Source organism: Penicillium arizonense (genome assembly GCF_001773325.1).
Source record: "Penicillium arizonense strain CBS 141311 chromosome Unknown PENARI_contig006, whole genome shotgun sequence".
In the NCBI taxonomy this organism is placed as follows: Eukaryota; Fungi; Ascomycota; class Eurotiomycetes; order Eurotiales; family Aspergillaceae; genus Penicillium; species Penicillium arizonense.
Window position 1 is genome coordinate 1,353,069 of NW_019173283.1, and position 17,788 is coordinate 1,370,856.

At 51.6% G+C, this 17,788-nt stretch overlaps 7 protein-coding genes across 7 annotated transcripts; 4 read left to right on the forward strand and 3 right to left on the reverse strand.

Moving 5' to 3' along the window:
* Positions 1 to 204: 204 nt before the first annotated feature.
* On the forward strand, positions 205 to 3,607 carry PENARI_c006G03533 (valine--tRNA ligase; the record flags this gene model as incomplete). Its single annotated transcript, XM_022630253.1, has 4 exons — positions 205 to 235; positions 292 to 438; positions 529 to 2,547; positions 2,601 to 3,607. 4 exons carry the CDS (start codon positions 205 to 207, stop codon positions 3,605 to 3,607), a joined length of 3,204 nt encoding a protein of 1,067 aa, XP_022489990.1.
* Positions 3,608 to 4,466: 859 nt separating this feature from the next.
* PENARI_c006G09116 (rRNA-binding ribosome biosynthesis protein RPF2) lies at positions 4,467 to 5,527 on the forward strand (the record flags this gene model as incomplete). Its single annotated transcript, XM_022630520.1, has 2 exons — positions 4,467 to 4,480; positions 4,537 to 5,527. 2 exons carry the CDS (start codon positions 4,467 to 4,469, stop codon positions 5,525 to 5,527), a joined length of 1,005 nt encoding a protein of 334 aa, XP_022490015.1.
* A 182-nt stretch (positions 5,528 to 5,709) lies between these two features.
* Positions 5,710 to 6,924, forward strand: PENARI_c006G02183 (Tim17/Tim22/Tim23/Pmp24 family protein; the record flags this gene model as incomplete). Its single annotated transcript, XM_022630194.1, has 7 exons — positions 5,710 to 5,810; positions 5,906 to 5,927; positions 5,980 to 6,095; positions 6,165 to 6,191; positions 6,251 to 6,464; positions 6,560 to 6,783; positions 6,867 to 6,924. 7 exons carry the CDS (start codon positions 5,710 to 5,712, stop codon positions 6,922 to 6,924), a joined length of 762 nt encoding a protein of 253 aa, XP_022489802.1.
* Positions 6,925 to 7,487: 563 nt separating this feature from the next.
* Positions 7,488 to 9,581, reverse strand: PENARI_c006G07168 (uncharacterized protein; the record flags this gene model as incomplete). The annotated part of the gene is made up of 2 exons (XM_022630433.1): positions 7,488 to 8,025; positions 8,080 to 9,581. 2 exons carry the CDS (start codon positions 9,579 to 9,581, stop codon positions 7,488 to 7,490), a joined length of 2,040 nt encoding a protein of 679 aa, XP_022489846.1.
* A 946-nt stretch (positions 9,582 to 10,527) lies between these two features.
* On the reverse strand, positions 10,528 to 11,751 carry PENARI_c006G02587 (DUF3431 domain-containing protein; the record flags this gene model as incomplete). The annotated part of the gene is made up of 1 exon (XM_022630214.1): positions 10,528 to 11,751. One exon carries the CDS (start codon positions 11,749 to 11,751, stop codon positions 10,528 to 10,530), a length of 1,224 nt encoding a protein of 407 aa, XP_022489591.1.
* Positions 11,752 to 12,558: 807 nt separating this feature from the next.
* Positions 12,559 to 14,961, reverse strand: hrdA (E3 ubiquitin-protein ligase HRD1; the record flags this gene model as incomplete). The annotated part of the gene is made up of 3 exons (XM_022630547.1): positions 12,559 to 14,724; positions 14,782 to 14,886; positions 14,938 to 14,961. 3 exons carry the CDS (start codon positions 14,959 to 14,961, stop codon positions 12,559 to 12,561), a joined length of 2,295 nt encoding a protein of 764 aa, XP_022489657.1.
* A 668-nt stretch (positions 14,962 to 15,629) lies between these two features.
* On the forward strand, positions 15,630 to 17,365 carry PENARI_c006G07766 (putative MFS transporter; the record flags this gene model as incomplete). Its single annotated transcript, XM_022630458.1, has 3 exons — positions 15,630 to 15,881; positions 15,934 to 17,217; positions 17,333 to 17,365. The coding sequence occupies 3 exons, from the start codon at positions 15,630 to 15,632 to the stop codon at positions 17,363 to 17,365; spliced, it is 1,569 nt and encodes a 522-aa protein (XP_022489926.1).
* Between the last annotated feature and the right edge of the window lie 423 nt (positions 17,366 to 17,788).

Consider the following 17,788-nt stretch of genomic DNA (forward strand, 5'->3'; position numbering starts at 1 on the left):
CGTTTCGTCCGACTCCACCTGGGCACCGAACCTCCCACCAAGCCCCGCGCTCTCATTCGTTCACCCACCGTGGAAATTTAATTGCCCGCATTTCGCACAACCACCCCTCCTTGTATCTCTCCATCTCTCAAGATACTTATCCGGCGGTTCGTGGCGCGATCGGCGCCTTGGAGATTTACTCCTCACTATCGTGCATTCTCCAGGATGGCTCAGAACTCTGCCTCCCAAAACCCCAGTGAGTACAATGACTCATTTCAGTGTCGCAGAAGCTCATGCATGTTACTCGAACAGCGGGTGAGCCTACGGCTCCCCTTACCAGCGCACCCCCTCAGGTCGACGAACAGACGCGCACCCAGATCGCCGATGCCGCCGCAAAGGACGCCCAGGGCCAGCACCAGGGTGGCGATGCCGCTCCCAAGGTGAAGACCGAGAAGGAGTGTATGTTACAACCAGGCCGACAGCTGGTCCCTTCCGTCCGTATGGACCATGATACTATGGGCATTCGCTAATACATTGGACGGCTTATAGTGGAAAAGGAGCGCAAGAAGGCCGAGAAGGACAAGAAGTTTAAAGAGAAGCAAGCGGCCAAGGCTGCTAAGGCTGCTGCCACCAAGGACGCACCTCCCAAGGCCGACAAGAAGGCCAAGCCCGAGAAGGAAAAGACCACCGATGCATACGACCCTCACGTTATCGAGGCTGGCCGTCTCGATTGGTGGGAGGAGCGTGATCTCTTCAAGCCCGAATTTGGCCCTGATGGCAAGGTCAAGCCCGAGGGTTCCTTTGTTATTCCTATTCCCCCTCCTAACGTTACCGGTTCTCTTCACATGGGTCACGCCCTCACCAACGCCCTCCAAGACACTATGATCCGTTGGCAAAGAATGAAGGGCAAGACCACACTGTGGCTTCCTGGAATGGACCACGCCGGTATCTCCACCCAGAGCGTTGTCGAGAAGATGCTGTGGAAGAAGGAGAAGAAGACCCGTCACGACATTGGCCGTGAGGCCATGGTTGGTCTGATTTGGGACTGGAAGGACGAGTACCACAAGAACATCAAGAACGCCCTGCGCCGTGTTGGTGGTTCTTTCGACTGGAGCCGTGAGGCCTTCACCATGGACCCCAACCTGTCCGCTGCTGTGACCGAGACCTTCGTTCGTCTCCACGAGGAGGGTATCATCTACCGTGCCAACCGCCTCGTCAACTGGTGTGTGCACTTGAACACTTCTCTGTCTAACCTCGAGGTTGAGAACAAGGAGATCGAGGGCCGCACACTTCTCGATGTGCCCGGTTACGACAAGAAGGTCGAATTTGGTGTCTTGACTCACTTCTGCTACGAGATTGATGGCAGCAAGGAGCGCATTGAGATTGCTACCACTCGTCCCGAGACCATGGTTGGTGACACTGGTATTGCTGTTCACCCCGACGACAAGCGCTACCAGCACCTCATTGGCAAGAATGCCCGTCATCCTTTCGTGGACCGTCTGCTTCCTATTGTTGCTGACAAGGAGGTCGACCCCGAGTTCGGTACTGGTGCTGTCAAGATCACCCCTGCCCATGATTTCAATGATTTCAACCGTGGTAAGGCCCACAACCTGGAGTTCATCTCCGTCATGAACGATGACGGTACCTTCAACAAGCATGGTGGTCCCTTCGCCGGCATGAAGCGCTTCGATGCCCGTTACAAGGTCATTGATGCTCTCAAGGAGCAGGGTCTGTACGTGAAGTGGGAGCACAACCCCATGAAGGTTCCCCGCTGTGCCAAGTCCAACGATGTCATTGAACCCATCCTCAAGCCCCAGTGGTGGATGAAGATGGAGAGCTTGGCTAAGCCTGCCATCGAGGCAGTCGAGAACGGCGATATCATCATTCGCCCCGAGTCCGCCGAGAAGAGCTACTTCCGCTGGATGCGCAACCTGAACGACTGGTGTCTGTCCCGTCAGCTCTGGTGGGGTCACCAGGCCCCTGCCTACTTCGTCAAGATTGAGGGCGAGGATGGCGATGACAGCGACGGCAACCTATGGGTTACCGGCCGCACTGAAGAGGATGCCCATAAGAAGGCCGAGGAGAAGTTCCCCGGCAAGAAGTTCTCTCTGGTCCGGGATCCCGATGTTCTCGACACATGGTTCTCTTCTGGTCTGTGGCCCTTCTCTACTCTGGGCTGGCCCCGCCAGACCCACGACTTCGAGAACCTGTACCCTACCTCCGTTTTGGAGACTGGCTGGGATATTCTCTTCTTCTGGGTCGCTCGTATGATCATGCTAGGTATTAAAATGACTGGCAAGATTCCCTTCAAGGAGGTCTACTGTCACTCCCTGATCAGAGATTCCGAGGGCCGTAAGATGTCCAAGTCTCTGGGTAACGTTATTGATCCTCTGGATGTCATGGAGGGTATCCAATTGCAGACTCTCCACGACAAGCTGCAGCTGGGTAACATTGCCGATAAGGAGATTGCCACTGCTACCAAGTACCAGAAGAAGGCTTTCCCCAAGGGTATCCCCGAGTGCGGTGCTGACGCTCTCCGCTTCGCCCTTGTTTCTTACACCACCGGAGGTATGTGTATTTGATGTCCGTTTCTTATATCATTCGCTAACAACAGCTCGCAGGTGGTGATATTGCTTTCGATATCCAGGTTATCCACGGCTACCGTAGGTTCTGTAACAAGATCTACCAGGCTACCAAGTTCGTTCTTGGCAAGCTAGGTGATGACTTCAAGCCCCAGGCTGCTGTTAAGAAGACTGGCCACGAATCTCTCTCCGAGCGCTGGATTCTGCACAAGTTCAACGCCGCCGCCAAGGAAATCAATGAGGCCCTTGAGCAGCGTGAGTTCTCCCAAACCGCCCAGATCTCCTACCAATACTGGTACGCCCAACTGTGCGATGTGTTCCTCGAGAACTCCAAGTACCTATTGGCCGCCGAGGCCTCGCCCGAGACCCAGGAGTCTGCCAAGCAGACCCTCTACACTGCCCTCGACGGTGCTCTGACCATGATCCACCCCATCATGCCCTTCGTCACCGAGCACCTGTGGCAGCGTCTTCCCCGCCGCGCAGGCGACGAGACCATCTCGATCATGAAGGCCAAATACCCTGAGTACATTGCCGAGTTCGATGACCCCGCCGCCGCCGACGCCTACGAGCTCATCCTCAACTCCTCCAAGGCTATCCGTTCAATTCTGGCCCAGTACGATGTCAAGACCCAGGGCGACATCATCATCCAGACCTACGATGCCACCAGCGAGAAGACCATCTCCGAGCAGATGACCACCATCAAGTCTCTGGGTGGTAAGACCCTCGGCGAGCTGACCCACCTCGGCCCAGACAACAAGAACCCCCCATCCGGCTGTGTTGTTGCCCCCGTCGGTGCCGAGGCCGCCGTCTACCTCCGCGTCTCCAAGGAGGTCGCCCTCGAGCAAGAAGAGAAGGCCAAGGCTAGTCTCGACAAGGCTCTCTCGACTGTTCGCAAGTCTCAGGGTATCATGAACGGCCCTGGCTGGAAGGACAAGGTCAAGGCTGAGGTTCGTGAGGCTGAGGAGAAGCGTCTTCGTGATGCTGAGAGCGAGGCTGCTCGTCTTGAGGAGCAGATTAAGGAGTTTGAGAAGCTGCGCTTGGAGTGAAATATACATGTGTGGTTAAAGATACAAAATAAATGAATTGATTCCCTTTTGTTAAACTATTCCTTCCATGGGTAACATTCTACTAACTTACTGGAGCATAACTGTTCCGTATTGACATGTTAGTATTGAAAAGAAACAGAATGCTTCAAGGAGACCTGGAACAATCTTTGGATTATGTACGTAGGTCATGCAAACACTTTCCCATTGCAAGGCTTTCTCTTTCCCTTTATACTCATTCTCCTCTACGGTCTAACCTCAATGCACCTCCAAGAGCAAGTTTGGCCATACTGTCCCCTAGCAGTACATTGAAAAGCCTCCTCGACAGACTGATCAGGCTCGGTGGGAATTGATTTCACGAGTGTGAAAGGTAAATAGACAGAGAAATTAGCATTCTAAGATTCTGCTATAGGGAACAGCCAACAGCCAAAATATATAAATATGTGGCTAACCACCCCCTTGCTACGCACCATGATATAAAAACGGTTGGTTCCTTGAAATACTCAGACTGAAAAAAGCACAACCAAAAGAATAATCTCTTAAAAAGAAAAATAAAGTCTCATAGCTGAGTGCTAAGCTAAGCTAAAATTGAAAACACAAAAAAATGGTTTCCCTGGGAATCGAACCCAGAACCTTTCCGGAACACTTGCTTGAGGCAATTGTTAACGGAAAATCATAACCGCTAGACCAGGAAACCAGTTGATGTGGGATGGCCCGCTTTTCGCCACTGTGAGCGGTAGCGAGCAGACAGATCCCACGTGACAATGTCCCTTATCGATAACAGTGCCAAGCCATCGATCCAAAACTTTTCCGCTCTTTTGATATTTTTGCTACGAGCCTTTCAGCAGATATCCACACCACAATGTTGAGAGAAGTGTAAGTTCAAACTGGCTTTCAAGATCGAAATTATTTACTAATACCCTGATTCTCAGAAAGGCCAAGAACCCGCGCACTGCGCGCATCCTGAAAGCGCGGGAGCCCCAACTCATCGAACCCCCCAAGAAGACCCTGATCTTCCACGGCACAAAATGTCCCCAGGCCCTGGATACCGTTCTCAAGACTTTCCATCACCTGACGAAGCCTTACTCGGTTCTCTTCCACAAGAAGAATGAGAACCTGCACCCGTACGAGAACTCGGAGAGCCTCGAATTCCTGGCGAACAAGAACGAGTGTGGTCTGGTCGCCTTTGGAAGCCACAACAAGAAGCGCCCCAACTGCATCACATTGGCCCGTGTCTTCAACTCACAACTCCTCGACCTGTGCGAGTTGAACTTGCTGCCCGCCAGGGATGGCGAGGTCATCCCTCCTATCAACGAGCTTAAGATGGACGTTGGTCTCGGACTCCGCCCTATGATGCTGTTCGCCGGTAGCCCCTGGGACGACCCTACATCAACTGCCCACACCATTCTCAAGAGCACTTTCCTCGACATGTTCAAGGGCGAGGAGACCCACCAGATCGACGTCGAGGGTCTTCAGTATGTCTTGATGGTTGCCGCCGACGAGCCCCAAGCCGGTCTCTCCCCCATCATCCACCTTCGCTGGTACAGAGTTGTCACCAAGCGCAGCGGCCACAAGCTTCCCCGCGTTGAGTTGGAGGAGGTTGGCCCCAAGTTCGACTTCAAGGTCGGCCGCACACGCCAGGCCGCTCCTGAGGTTCAGAAGGAGTCCATGAAGCAGGGCAAGCGTCCCAACGAGGAGGCCCGCACCAAGAAGAACATCATCACCGACTCAATCGGTGACAAGATTGGTCGTGTTCACCTTGGCAAGCAGGATCTGTCGGCTTTGCAGACTCGTAAGATGAAGGGTCTCAAGCGCCGGGCGGGTATGGAGTCAGACGATGAGGAGCAGGAGGAGGATATCATGAGCGTAGATGAGGACTCTGAAGAGGAAGAAGAGAGCCACAAGCGGGCACGGAAAAACTAAGATTTGCATTATTTCTTTTGCTAAGGCGTTTGGGCCGGACGGGATTGTATACTTTCTGCGCCTGTATGAGCAGTCTTATCGGCATATGAAAAGTTTCTTAACTCTACAATGATAAAGATATTGATCGATATAATGCTATACTCCGATGCCCCTAGTCAAGATCTATAGACCGCCACGTGACCATGACGTCGGCTCAGCTCTCACATGCCGAGGCCCTTCTCAATGCGGAACCGAGTAAAGTGCCGTTCCCCTCCCTATCTCCTTCACCTTCTATCCTTACTCTGTTCGTTTCTGTTCGCCATCGTCCCTAAGTCTATCGTCCCGGTGTACCACCCCTATCGACCGCCGAACAGTATCTGACCTCCTACCGAGGTCCAGCGGCGGCATGGATACACTGCTGGTAAGTATCGCAAACGACACGATAAACAAAGATACTAACAGTATCCGCGCAGTCCCAACTGGATGCGCTCATCCTCAAACCAGAACTCGCGCCGTTACTGTCCCTAGTCAAGGGTGCTCGCAATGGAGTCGTCTACGGATCGAAAGTGCGCTTTCCGCATGCGCTGGTGTACGTTAGCCGTCGGACAATCGGAAAACATGATATAACAGATTGCTGACCAGTGTGGACTTTATGTAGGATGATATTCCTGTTTCGGTCTGGAACGTACGTCACTCCCCTACGCTCGCTTCATGATTTTCGCGGAACTGATCCTTTCGCTATAGCATACGGGAAAAAACCAAGCTTGTTTTCAAAGCTACTCGCCAGCACGCGCGCAACCTCTCCACATTCGCTATCATATACAAGGCTTCTATGATCCTTCTACGGAATATCAACCCTGGCGGTGCCGGGAAGGAGGGCCGGTATGATAGTTTCTTTGCAGGCCTGCTGGGCGGGTATGCAGTTTTCGGACGACAGCCGGGCAGTATTAGCCAGCAGGTATGTATAGCTACCCCGAGACATGTTGGCGGACCTGGGATTATATTCCACTTTCTTCTTCCTGACTATCTTTTCCGGAACTAACACATCGCTAGATCGTCATCTATGTTTTCGCCCGTGTGATGCTTTCTCTCGCCAAACTCGCTATCCAACCCAACATGCACCCTCTCTCCTCCCTCATAACACCAGAGGCACGTACTAAGATCACGGATAATGCCTGGCCCGTGTTCGCCAGTATGACCTGGGCCTTTGTCATGTACATTTTCCGGTGGTACCCGGAGACCTTGGCTTCCAGCTTGCGGAGTAGTATGGTATACATGTATGTTTCTCCTCGATATAACCTGACGCTAGCATCGCTGGAAACTAGAAGCCTTTCACTTTTGATGCTAACTTTGGTTATAGCTACGCCGACTCTGACCATTGGGATTCCCTCCGCACACTATTCATACACAACAAATAAGCTCCCGGCGGGACCGTTTCTTAATTACTTTTCCGTCTTTCTTCTTTTTTTCCTTTGGACATATATGGCGCATAGAGCGGTTGTTACTTGGGTACTTAGTGTTTCCCGTAAGACATATTTGACCTGTGCATTTCATTTCAGGACCTGCTCATTACGCTTACGCCCTGTATTATGAGACATGGACTTTCTCTTATATTTTTGCCTGATAACATATAAACTTTGATGTATCTTGACTCTATGGGACTGGACTATCTGTAGCTTTGAACCTTAAATATGTGTCGCGGTTATGGCAGACAACAAAAACAGGGAAGAATGTGCAAGATCAAAATATTTTACAGCCGTGTTTTAGTAGGCCAATACTAAATGACTAGGTACCATTCATACCGAAAAATGCAGCTTACAATTCCCAAATAAAGTACGCAAAACCGTATCAGATAGAACAGCATGGAAGGGTATCAGATAAAATTAATTTTGAAAGAATACAAGAATCAAAACGACAGGGATATCGTACAAAAAATCGATTAGAAAAAGCAAAGAGATCAGAGCACCATTGACCACACCATTTACTGCTGCTCACCATCAACCTCAACAAGAACCTTCAAATCACCATCCATCCAGTCAACGGTATCAGCCGAAAGCAAAGCAATAGTCCAATCCTTCTGACTCTGAACAACAAGCATCCCATCCGGCAACCAGACCTTGACTCTCCACTCGGCGACAACAGCTGATTCGCGCGCTTCCTGCACGGCAGAGTTCATGTTGAGACCCTCTGAATCCTGGAATGGCAATCCGGGGATCTGGCCAGGGTATCGACGGAGGATTGCTTGCTTGACGGTGTCAATGTTGGGGCATTGGCTGGCAGGCAGGTCGAATCTGGGGAGAATGCGTTTTCCGCCCTGGAGAACGTTGATGCGGAGAGAGGTTTGAGCGTTTGAGGGGGGATTTGTGGTTGTTGGTGCCTGAGTTTGCTCGAGGGGTGTGAAAGGCTGTTGCTGGGGGTGAAATTGGTCGTGCGTATCTTGAGTTTGAGTTGGGTGGCCGTGCCTGTTTGCGATGTTCTCGCGGATGATGCGTGAGACATCGCGAGTAATACTGCTTGCACTGTTTGGGGTGTTAGCTGGTATTCTTTTTGTATAGGAAGAAAGGATTGCTTACAATTCATCACGGGCTGGAAGGTTGCGCTGCCCGCCGATGCGCCAGTTCAGGTTCGAGCAGGTGTCTGCGTGAATAATGCGGTTGACGTTTGCGTCTTCGCAAGCAGGTTGACAGTCGTATTCTCCGCCGTGGATGACTTGGTAATGGCTGTCGACCGCAGCGACGATTCCACGCCAGTCGGGCTGCTGGAGACCGGAGAGGGACCAGAGGTTATCAAGTTCGTATCCTTGATTGTAATTATCATAGCATCGGGCAATCTCCTCCCAGTCAGCGGTGTAACCGTCCAAGAGGAGATCTGTCAGACCGATGTTCACAGATTGGGTAGGGTCCATTGTTGATTGCTGTACGGGAGGTGGAGGTGGAGGCATTGACTGCGACATATCGTCAGGACGATGTTGCTGATTCTGCATTTGGAGGTGCTGCTCGGGTGAGAAGCGTGGGCTGTTCAGATTGGAGAAATCCTCAGTCTTGCGACGACGACGTTCATCAGAACCACCACCCTTGCGAGTTTCAATAGCGTATTGACGTTGTCTTTCGTTAGTGACCATACGTCGCAGCAAAGGAATGACCAGTGAGATGATTTTGTGATGGTCACGCGGCCAGATGTAAGCTCTCGGTCCCATGCCCTCATTGACGACATTCTCTCCAAAGAAGCGCTCCCCATTGCCTTCTCCTTCGAGGAATTGACGAACGCAATTCCAAAGACGAAGTTTGACCATCTCGCTATCTCCCTTTCCACGCTGGCCAACACACTCCCGTCTCTCAGGGTGTTCATCATTCAACATGTAATTCTTCGCAGCAGCTTGCAGATGCAAAAAGTTCTCAGGTGAGATCTCAAGCGACGAAAACATCTTCGAGATAGGAGGCCGAGTGTATTTCTTATTGCTAGAAGGCTGGCGGAACAATGCCGCAGCAGAATGCACACCAACAGCCCGAGCATCCGACAAAGACTGAGGCTGAACCGGACGAATATCCATATTATCTCCAGCACCAGCATAGCCATGAGGCTGCTGAGCAGAATGAGACTGCTGCTGCGATCCCGAAAGACCAGCACCCGCCAAGGCCGGATCGAGATTATCGTCATTCCTCTTTCGCTTTTTCGAAACCGTGCGGGAAAGACCTGGAGATTGAGAGTGATCACTATGACTGGGAACCCGCAAATGTCTGCCATTGTTCATGCCAGTTCCGAAGTTCGTCTCCGCAAACTTCCCGTCTCCAAACCCGTCGTCGTCAAGGTGCATGTCAGCGCCATATCCGTCCAGCTGATGGTGATGACCAGCTGCGCCGGCAGCTGCTGCAACTGCGGCAGCGGCAGCCCATTGAGAGACATCTTGGTCTGCGGCTGCGGTGGCCGCCTCCACTAATCCGGCGAGCTGGTTGTCGTTGGGCGCATACCCATTGTTCCCCAGTTGCGCATTCGGGTCGAGATGAGGAGCGGCAGCTGATTGAGAGGGGATATCGGAAGAAGAGGTGGTAGGAGGTTGGTTATTGGAGGAGCTCATTGTATCGAATTGAGCTAGAGCACTTTGCGCCCTAATTCGATAAGCTGATAGGACGAAAAGTTGCTTTTCGCAGGTGAGGGTTGGGTAAAAATCCGACGCGAAAAGGGCTCTGGAAACAGGATCTTCTGAGTGCGCCTTGACGGTCCGATCCGGTGTCAAAGAAGTTAATATCGAGCTCTTATCAAGCTCTTGTTGTTATCCACGCGCGAATAGCTTCGAATTGTGGCAACGCAGCTTGGGAGAGCACCGTTCGAATATCAGAGGTGGCCACACCCCAGAGGGGGAGAAGCGCGCGTCTGAGAAAGAAAGATGAAGCTCTGAGAATTCACGAAGCTGAAAAAGCTTCGTTCGTTGGCGATAAGAGGCGCGGTTTGGAGATGCGATGTTTGCGTGGTTTGAATGAACGACAGACAGTGCAAACCCTGTCGAATCACGTGACTATCGCTTTCATGTGAATGCAACCTTACTAACGTCGACTCCGTAGAATAATGTATGTTTATGTATAGTATGGCAAGAAATAACGGTAAGAAACAAGTGTCATTGTGTCTATATTGCTCATATAGATCCGAAGTGGCAAACAAGCAAAATAAACCAAGCACTGAGGTAAACAGATACATTCAGGTTCAACACTATAGACCAACTCTTATACTAAAGTGAATGTCTATCATTTCATTGTAAAATATCATACATCCAATATTGAAGCAGAATCTAAAATACATGTCTAAATCAGATGTAACCAATCACTCCATGATAGATCCAATGGGAAATATACCGGCAGATAGATGAGACTTTTGCCCATGTCCAGAAATGCGGATATATCCAAACTCAAGATGTAAACCCAAAGCGCATGACTCGTGTATCAACGAGTATCCAAGAAAAAATGTTGTATAAATCATCATCCACAAACACCCATGCAGTGAGATGTCAGTCGGGCAAGCCAAACAGTTCAGAACCCATCACCCTCCTTCCAAGGACGACCAGCCTCCAGGGCACGGTTCCTAGGATTATTACCACGCTCAACAGCAGCCTGAAGCCTCTCAACAATCTCATTCTCCGCCCCCTCAATTTTCTGACGTAAAGACTCATCATCCCCGGCCGCAGGCGAAGTCAAATCCACCCCATCATTGGCAAAGTCAAGGTCATCAGCCAACCACATCCAACCACCTATATCATTCTGCAACTCAGTAACTTTAGCCTCAAGAGCCTGATACTCCCTAAACTCATCATCCCCCCCAAAACAGAACCCATACCCATCACACAAACAAACAGTCTCCTCGACACAAAGTACAGCCTCGCCCGTGAAGACATACTGCCACAAATACTCCCAAATCCGCCCCGTAATATAATCACTCAAATCAGTTGCCAACAACCAATCCCGATAATACACATACCGCGCATGTGGAATTGACCGGATCCGATCCCGCGATAGCGCAAATTGCGCACAGCACGGCTGAGCCAATACGTTCGGAATCGCCTCGTCGGGGAAGAGTTCCCCCCAAGCGCGTGCGAGCATGATCTCCTCCTGCTTCGACTCGTCTTCTTCGATGGCGCCGGGGTGCATCCACGCCGGACAGCCGGGCCCGTATCCGCAGCGGGTATTCATGTATCCTTCGCGGATAACGCGGTTCAGGTTTAGGCGGCGGAGCAGCTCGGCTGCGTCGCCGCCGAAGAGGTTATCATTGTGCCAGGCGACTTGGTGCGAGTGCATGAAAACTGCTACGTCTGGTAGGCGGTCGTAGTGGTCCACTATGTAGGTGAGATAGATCATGACTTCGTGGCCCTTGTTCTTGGGTGGGTGGAGGGGCGCGGATGGGTCGTCGGCGACGTAGACGGCGCGCTGCCAGTCTGGGAGTTCCTCTGCGATCCAGCTTGTGTCTTCTTCTTTGGTGCGGGCGACTACCACTGTCTTTGTGTATTTGTAGCCCGGGGGTTTGGGCGTGCCTGGGATGAAGTTTGGTGGGGGCGCATAGAGGTCGTTTGATGTGTGGCCGCGGGTTATGTTCCATCTTCCTGATCCTGATCCTGAGGCATTGTTGGAAGGGAGTAGGTCGCCTAGACCTATGACTTGGGGGACCTCACGCCATGGTCTAGAGAGGCTTCGGGCTGTGAGGATGAGGATGAGGAAGAAGCAGGCGCTGAGGAAGAGGACCGCTCGCCGTGGGAGAAGCATGGACGGGGTGTTCTATTTTATTAATTATCTCTTTGTAGGGTTAGCCTTGTGTCGCATGTTGTCGCACTGCAGCCAATGGTGTATGTGGGGGGCAGGGGTTGTACGCCGGGGAATAGGTGCGAGGCTATTGCCAGGGGTCCTTACATAGCACAAATATCACCATTTCCTCATTGCCCTCCGGAGTGTTCGGAAGGGGTTGTAAGGGTGAAAGAAAGGGTCAAAGGAAAAGACCTCCATGAGAGTAAGAGACAGGTCACTTTATCTTGACCATTGGCCCTGAAACACGGGATGTGGAGTAGTGACTGGCGCAGCGCAATGACGAAACAAGCCTTCGGGGGGATTTTTTAAGGTACGATCTTATGCAACTAACGCCGCTATAGAAGACCATATAAACCAATTGAACATCAATTGAAGCACTCAAGGCCCATAAGGACTTAAATACACATCTACACAAATTTGCGAGCAATAATTGTGCATATTGCATCGATGATGCGTAGACAGGAGACTTGACGATCCCCCCTATCCGTGCATGTACTCAGCCACGCGGCTTTGGACCCTGGGGCCGAGACTGTCTCTATATGGACATACAGATACGACCCTATATTCATGTGCAATTCCTAGATGTTACCATTGGACTACATGTACACATTTGCAAATAGGTAGATGGAATTCAACCGTATAAAAATCGTGAAAAGAAATCTGGGTATGATCTTTTGCTCGCGAGAAACGCCATGCAACGCTGGGGGATTGGAGAAGAAACCAGAAGGGGCTGAGCGGGCCCGAAAGAAAAATACAAAATGTGCAGGATCAGGATGCGTCTTCATCGGCCTCTTCGACCGTCGCCGCACGAGCTTTGCCCTTGGACTCGGAGTCATCATTGTCAGTAGAATCATTCGCAGTTGCACCGTTGCTACCCCAGGTAGTTGGGATGGTGGCTGGGCCTTCCTTCGGGGACTCCGTAGACTCCGTGGGCGCAACATCAGTCCACTCTTGAGAAGGAGAGTCTGCCCGGGGTTCAGGGGAAGAAAAAGTGGGTGTGAGCTGCAGGCTACCGTTCCCATTCGTGGATGCGGTTGTTTCAGTAGCCGTGCCTGATGCCTGTACTCCTCCATCAAGCTGAGACTGAGCAAGATCAAGGGAGGCGGCATCTCGGGGAGCAGCAACACTAGATGAAACCGTAGCGGAGGTATTTTCTGTGGTAGTCATAGGCTGTACTGTCTGAGGTACACCGACGCCATACTGCGTAGATTGCAAAGGCAACAGAGTCCAACCTGGAGGGAGTGTGAGTCCTTCTGGTAGACGAGGGTCTCCGGAACCCATAGTAGCATCTGGGCTTGTATTGAACCGGTGGCTCGTGAAACCCGGTGGGATCTGACCAGGATTTAGAGATGGGACTGGTTGGGCGAGAATATTTCCATTCCTGCGCAATCGCTCCAGCTCCACCTGGAGTTGACGCACGCGGTTCAGTTGCTCTGTGGCAATACGGAGAGAGTTAATCTCAGTGGTGATCCGCTGCTCAATCTGCAGTAGCTGAAGGTTGAGATCAACAGGGGGGGATACCCCAGGGGTCTGTGGGGCAGGCGCGGGGGTGGGGGCTTGGGGACGGCGGCCGAACCCAAATCCAAGCCCAATATGTCGGCCCGGAGGATTGGGGATTGGGTTTGCTGCAGGTTGCCCTGCTGGGTTGCCTTGGTGAATCTGTTGGTGAAGATTGTGGAAAATATCTCCCCGTACAGCCCCGAAGCCAATTCGGAAGGGTCCAAACTGATAGACTCGCGCACGAGGTTGTCCATTTGCGCCTTGTTGACCAGGTTGACCATGTTGCGGAGCCCCAGCGTTATTGCCAGCAGCTCCCTGCGTTCGCGTGGGCACGAGGACAGGGCGCCGACAAGTCGGGCAGTTTTGTTGCCTCTCAAGCCAGCTTCTGAGGCATGCAAAATGCAAGATGTGACCACATGGAAGCTTCTTGGGACGGAGCCGGTCAGGAACACGACGCGCTCCAGCTGCTGGCTGTCCAGGCTCCGCGCCGGCACCGGCTGCCGGCTGAACCGGGGTCATTTCCTCGCGACAGATGATACACACATCCTCCCGGGAGACCTCATCTGCCGATGCATCCGGATACCTCTCATTCATGTCTCGGGTTGCATTCCGGTAGCGAAGGAAGTCCATAATGCGACGAGCGAACGAGCGGATGGTCACCACAACGTCCCGCAAGATGTGAATGGGCAGGCCGTAGAAAGTGAGGAGAATTCCAAAAAAGGACAGATAGACCACGAGCTTCAGCAAGTCGGTCAAAAGATCAAGGTAAAACACCCAGCGGCCCTTCTCTTCCCATCCGGGCACGTCAATTTCCATCTCATTCACATCATTCTCATCAGGTAGGTCGGTAGGAGGGGAGGCAGCTCCTGCGCGTGCGTGTTCTTGGATAGCTTGCACACGTGCAGCACGAATCTCAGCACGGCGTTCGTCCATCTTGGCCTTGACTTGCTGGCTGGTTATGGAGATTTCGGTCAATGCGATGGCGTATCGGAGGAGGGTAGAGGTCGAAAGGATAGTCAAGATTGCGAATTCAAATCCAAACATGACCATCATATCTGGTCGCGCCTGACTGATGACGGTATGCACGCAGTACTGCAACATGAAGAAGTCAAATAGCACCGTCAACACCAGCGACAGCGCCAGTCGAATATGGAACAGCCGCGGATTAGCCGGAGGTTGTTGTTCCAAGTATTCGACACGGCCTTCGCCAATCCAGCCCCAGACCTTGCCAACCAGTAGCGAAATGAACATGACCAAAAACCAGCCCCCAAGTTCACCCCGGAAGATGGTCATGGCCAGACATGTCTCTGTAACGGCGAACCACGCCCGTTCATAGAGTTGTTCGGTTTCGATTGCTCGCAAGGGTCCGTAGAGAAGTCGCTGAAGCCAGAAGAGTACAAAGCCCGTGACGAGAAGGCATAAATTCGTGAGAATCTAGAGACAGGTCAGTCAGCGGATGACCCCGTGCGACAACCAATGTGGACAACTCACCATAAGATTCGCGCTACTTTGCGAAAGGTAGATGCATGCGGAATAGAAATTGGCCCTCTGATGAAGAGCCTTGAGAAATACACCGGTGGCCAGGACCACCGAGACCTGCAAACCGGGTTAGCGGTCTCCCCTCCATTCAGCTGCGGTACTACTTACCCCAGTATACGCGGCCAGTCTCATGGCTGTCGACTGAGATGGATGAGCCGAAGGTCATGGACCAAGGAAAAGTGAGAGACTAGCGTCTCAAGGTAGCATTTGGCGGAGAGAGTAAGAGAATGCCGTATCTTGTGGAGTGTAGCTTGACCTGGACAGGACAGCTTTCCAGAGCGCTCTCCGCATCTTACGTCAGCCACTGCACGTGCCGTCAATCTATACACCAAACTTTTTGAGAGTATTGTAAGGTTTGAGTGAGATTGAATGGTATTGAGTGAAATTAGGTGACATGGAACACAAGATACAAAGTGTCACTTTGAATGACTCGATCTGACTTACAAGGACTCGATTCCTATGACCTCATTGACGCTTCGGCTGAACATCGTACCAAACAAACAAACAATAGTATATTTGTTTAGACTCTACATCAATGACTGATAAGAATATATACAATGGCATTATAACTTTCTAATATTTAAGTAGCAATACAGAAACAAAAGCACCAAGATCTATGAAGAACGTCGATCGGTGTTTATCTGATCACCGTCATGTGACCCCACCCCGGAAACATGACCGAATGTGCAACCTACTCAGGCGTGCAGCTGAGGACTTCCCACTTCACTCTGCATCAAGGGCATTCTTTCTCCTCAAATCCCACCCTCATTTTATCTATTTGAAATGAATCATCGTCGGTGATGGCTTCGTCACCGGCATTGTTTACTGCCTCGCGCAGCCAGACGCTAACCTATCTATTGGCGGTGTGCCCCTTCTCCATCGCCTTCCTAGTTTTCATCAATTCATCCATCTCCTTCGTGGTAACGGATCTAATTGGACTTCATGATGGAGAGGGCGATGCTGTGGGCACTCTGGGCTTCGCGGATGAACTCCTTGCGCTAGCCGCCTGCCCACTTTGGGGTGTTCTCTCAGACCGCATTGGAATTCGACATGTAAGCCATCTACTGATTATCAACGGTGCAATGATACTGATCTTCAATCTAGGTATGTACTGCAGGCTACGCCATTGTAGCCCTCGCACTAGTCCTGTTTGTGCAGGCCACGAATATCTACCCCCAGCTTCTTCTTGGTAGGTTGCTTTTCAGCGTTGGTGGCTCGGCTGTCTCGACCATGGTCACAGCTGTCTTGCCAACTGTCACTGGCAAACCCATCAGTGCTCAGGCATATCGTGCGTCTACTTCCTCAGAGCTGACCATCACACCTGAGCGTGCCCGCAACGGTTACAACCTGAGGGAGGCCGGTAATTCCGGCGCATCCCCATCCGCTCGACTCTCGGGTTTCGTTGGAATGTGTGCTGGCTGTGGTGCGCTCGTGGCACTAGTCGTGTTCCTGCCGCTTCCAGCTCGATTTGAGAAGGCTGGGTTGACACCTTCTCAGGCAATCCAACGCAGCTATTACTTAGTCGCTGTTGTTTCCCTTGTCATTAGTCTTGTATGCTTCATCGGACTGCGTGATCTTCCAGGGGACAAGGGTAAATCCTGGAGTGCACTTTGGAAATCCCAAGACTCTTGTTATGATGAAGACGATGAAGATTCGATCTCAGATGTCCCAAGGTTGCCATATTGGAAGCAGCTAACAACTGCCCTCTTTTTGGGATTCCGAAACCGCGACATTGGCCTGGGCTACGTCGGGGGCTTTGTGGCCCGAGCCTCGTCTGTGGGGATCTCACTGTTCATCCCCCTGGCCGTTAATCACTATTATCGGGCGTCGGGTCTTTGTGATGAAGCACAACCGATACATGAGTTCGGATTGAATGATATCAAGAAAGAGTGCCCGCGTGCATATATCGTTGCCTCCATCCTAACCGGTGTATCCCAATTGGTTGCTTTGATTTCGGCCCCAGCATTCGGGTATCTGACGGATAAATCGCGTCGGTATAATTTCCCACTCCTCTTTGCCGCCTTGGTGGGAATTATCGGGTACCTAGTATTTGCCAAGCTTCCAAGCCCTCTATTCAAAGAACCCGACGGTAGCCCAGGGGTATTTGTTGTGATGGCTTTGATTGGAATCAGCCAGATCGGGGCAGTTGTTTGCAGTTTGGCAGTACTCAGCAACGGCATCCTGCGCGTCAGCACCGACGATGAAACCTTGAGAAAAATATGTGACGAGCAACGTGCCGCGGCGCGCCAGGACGCCGAGCCTGGTGAGGGCCAGCCTCTTCTGGGAGGAGCCATCAACCACCGACTGGAGCGTCTGTCGCATTTGAAAGGCTCCATTGCTGGCGTGTACTCGCTGTACGGCGGGGCAGGAATTCTGCTGCTCACCAAAGTGGGTGGGCTCTTATTTGATGTGATGTCGTCAGGTACCCCATTTTATATTATGGCTGGCTTCAATGGCGTGCTGCTTACCACGGGACTTGTATGTGGGGGGCTGAACCATTTAGGGGCGCTTGGAAGGACTCGGTGATTTTGCATAAAATATTATATTGAGGGATCCCCGCTGAGAATATAATTTCCGCCCAAGGCCGAACGGGACCGATTGTATTACACGAGGTTCGGCAAAAGTGGGTTGAAATTAAATTGGGCAAACTGGTTCATGACAGTAATTAATTTCCGGTAGATAGCGTCGCGAATTTGGGACAGCCCCAGCGTAATCTGAATCGTGCACTAAATACGCTAATGAGATAGTGTGGCTGACTGGGGAAATTAAGACAGATACGAAGTAGATACGAAGTAGATATCAATGATCTACGCATGCATTGAACCGAGAAGTACAATGTACCTCCACCTGATGCTTCCAGATCACTATGGACAACAGTCTGAATTTTCAACTGTTGATCTCATCTCGCTAGTCTCCGGCCTAATGAGGAGCATCAAACAACCTTCCTCATTAGGTACTC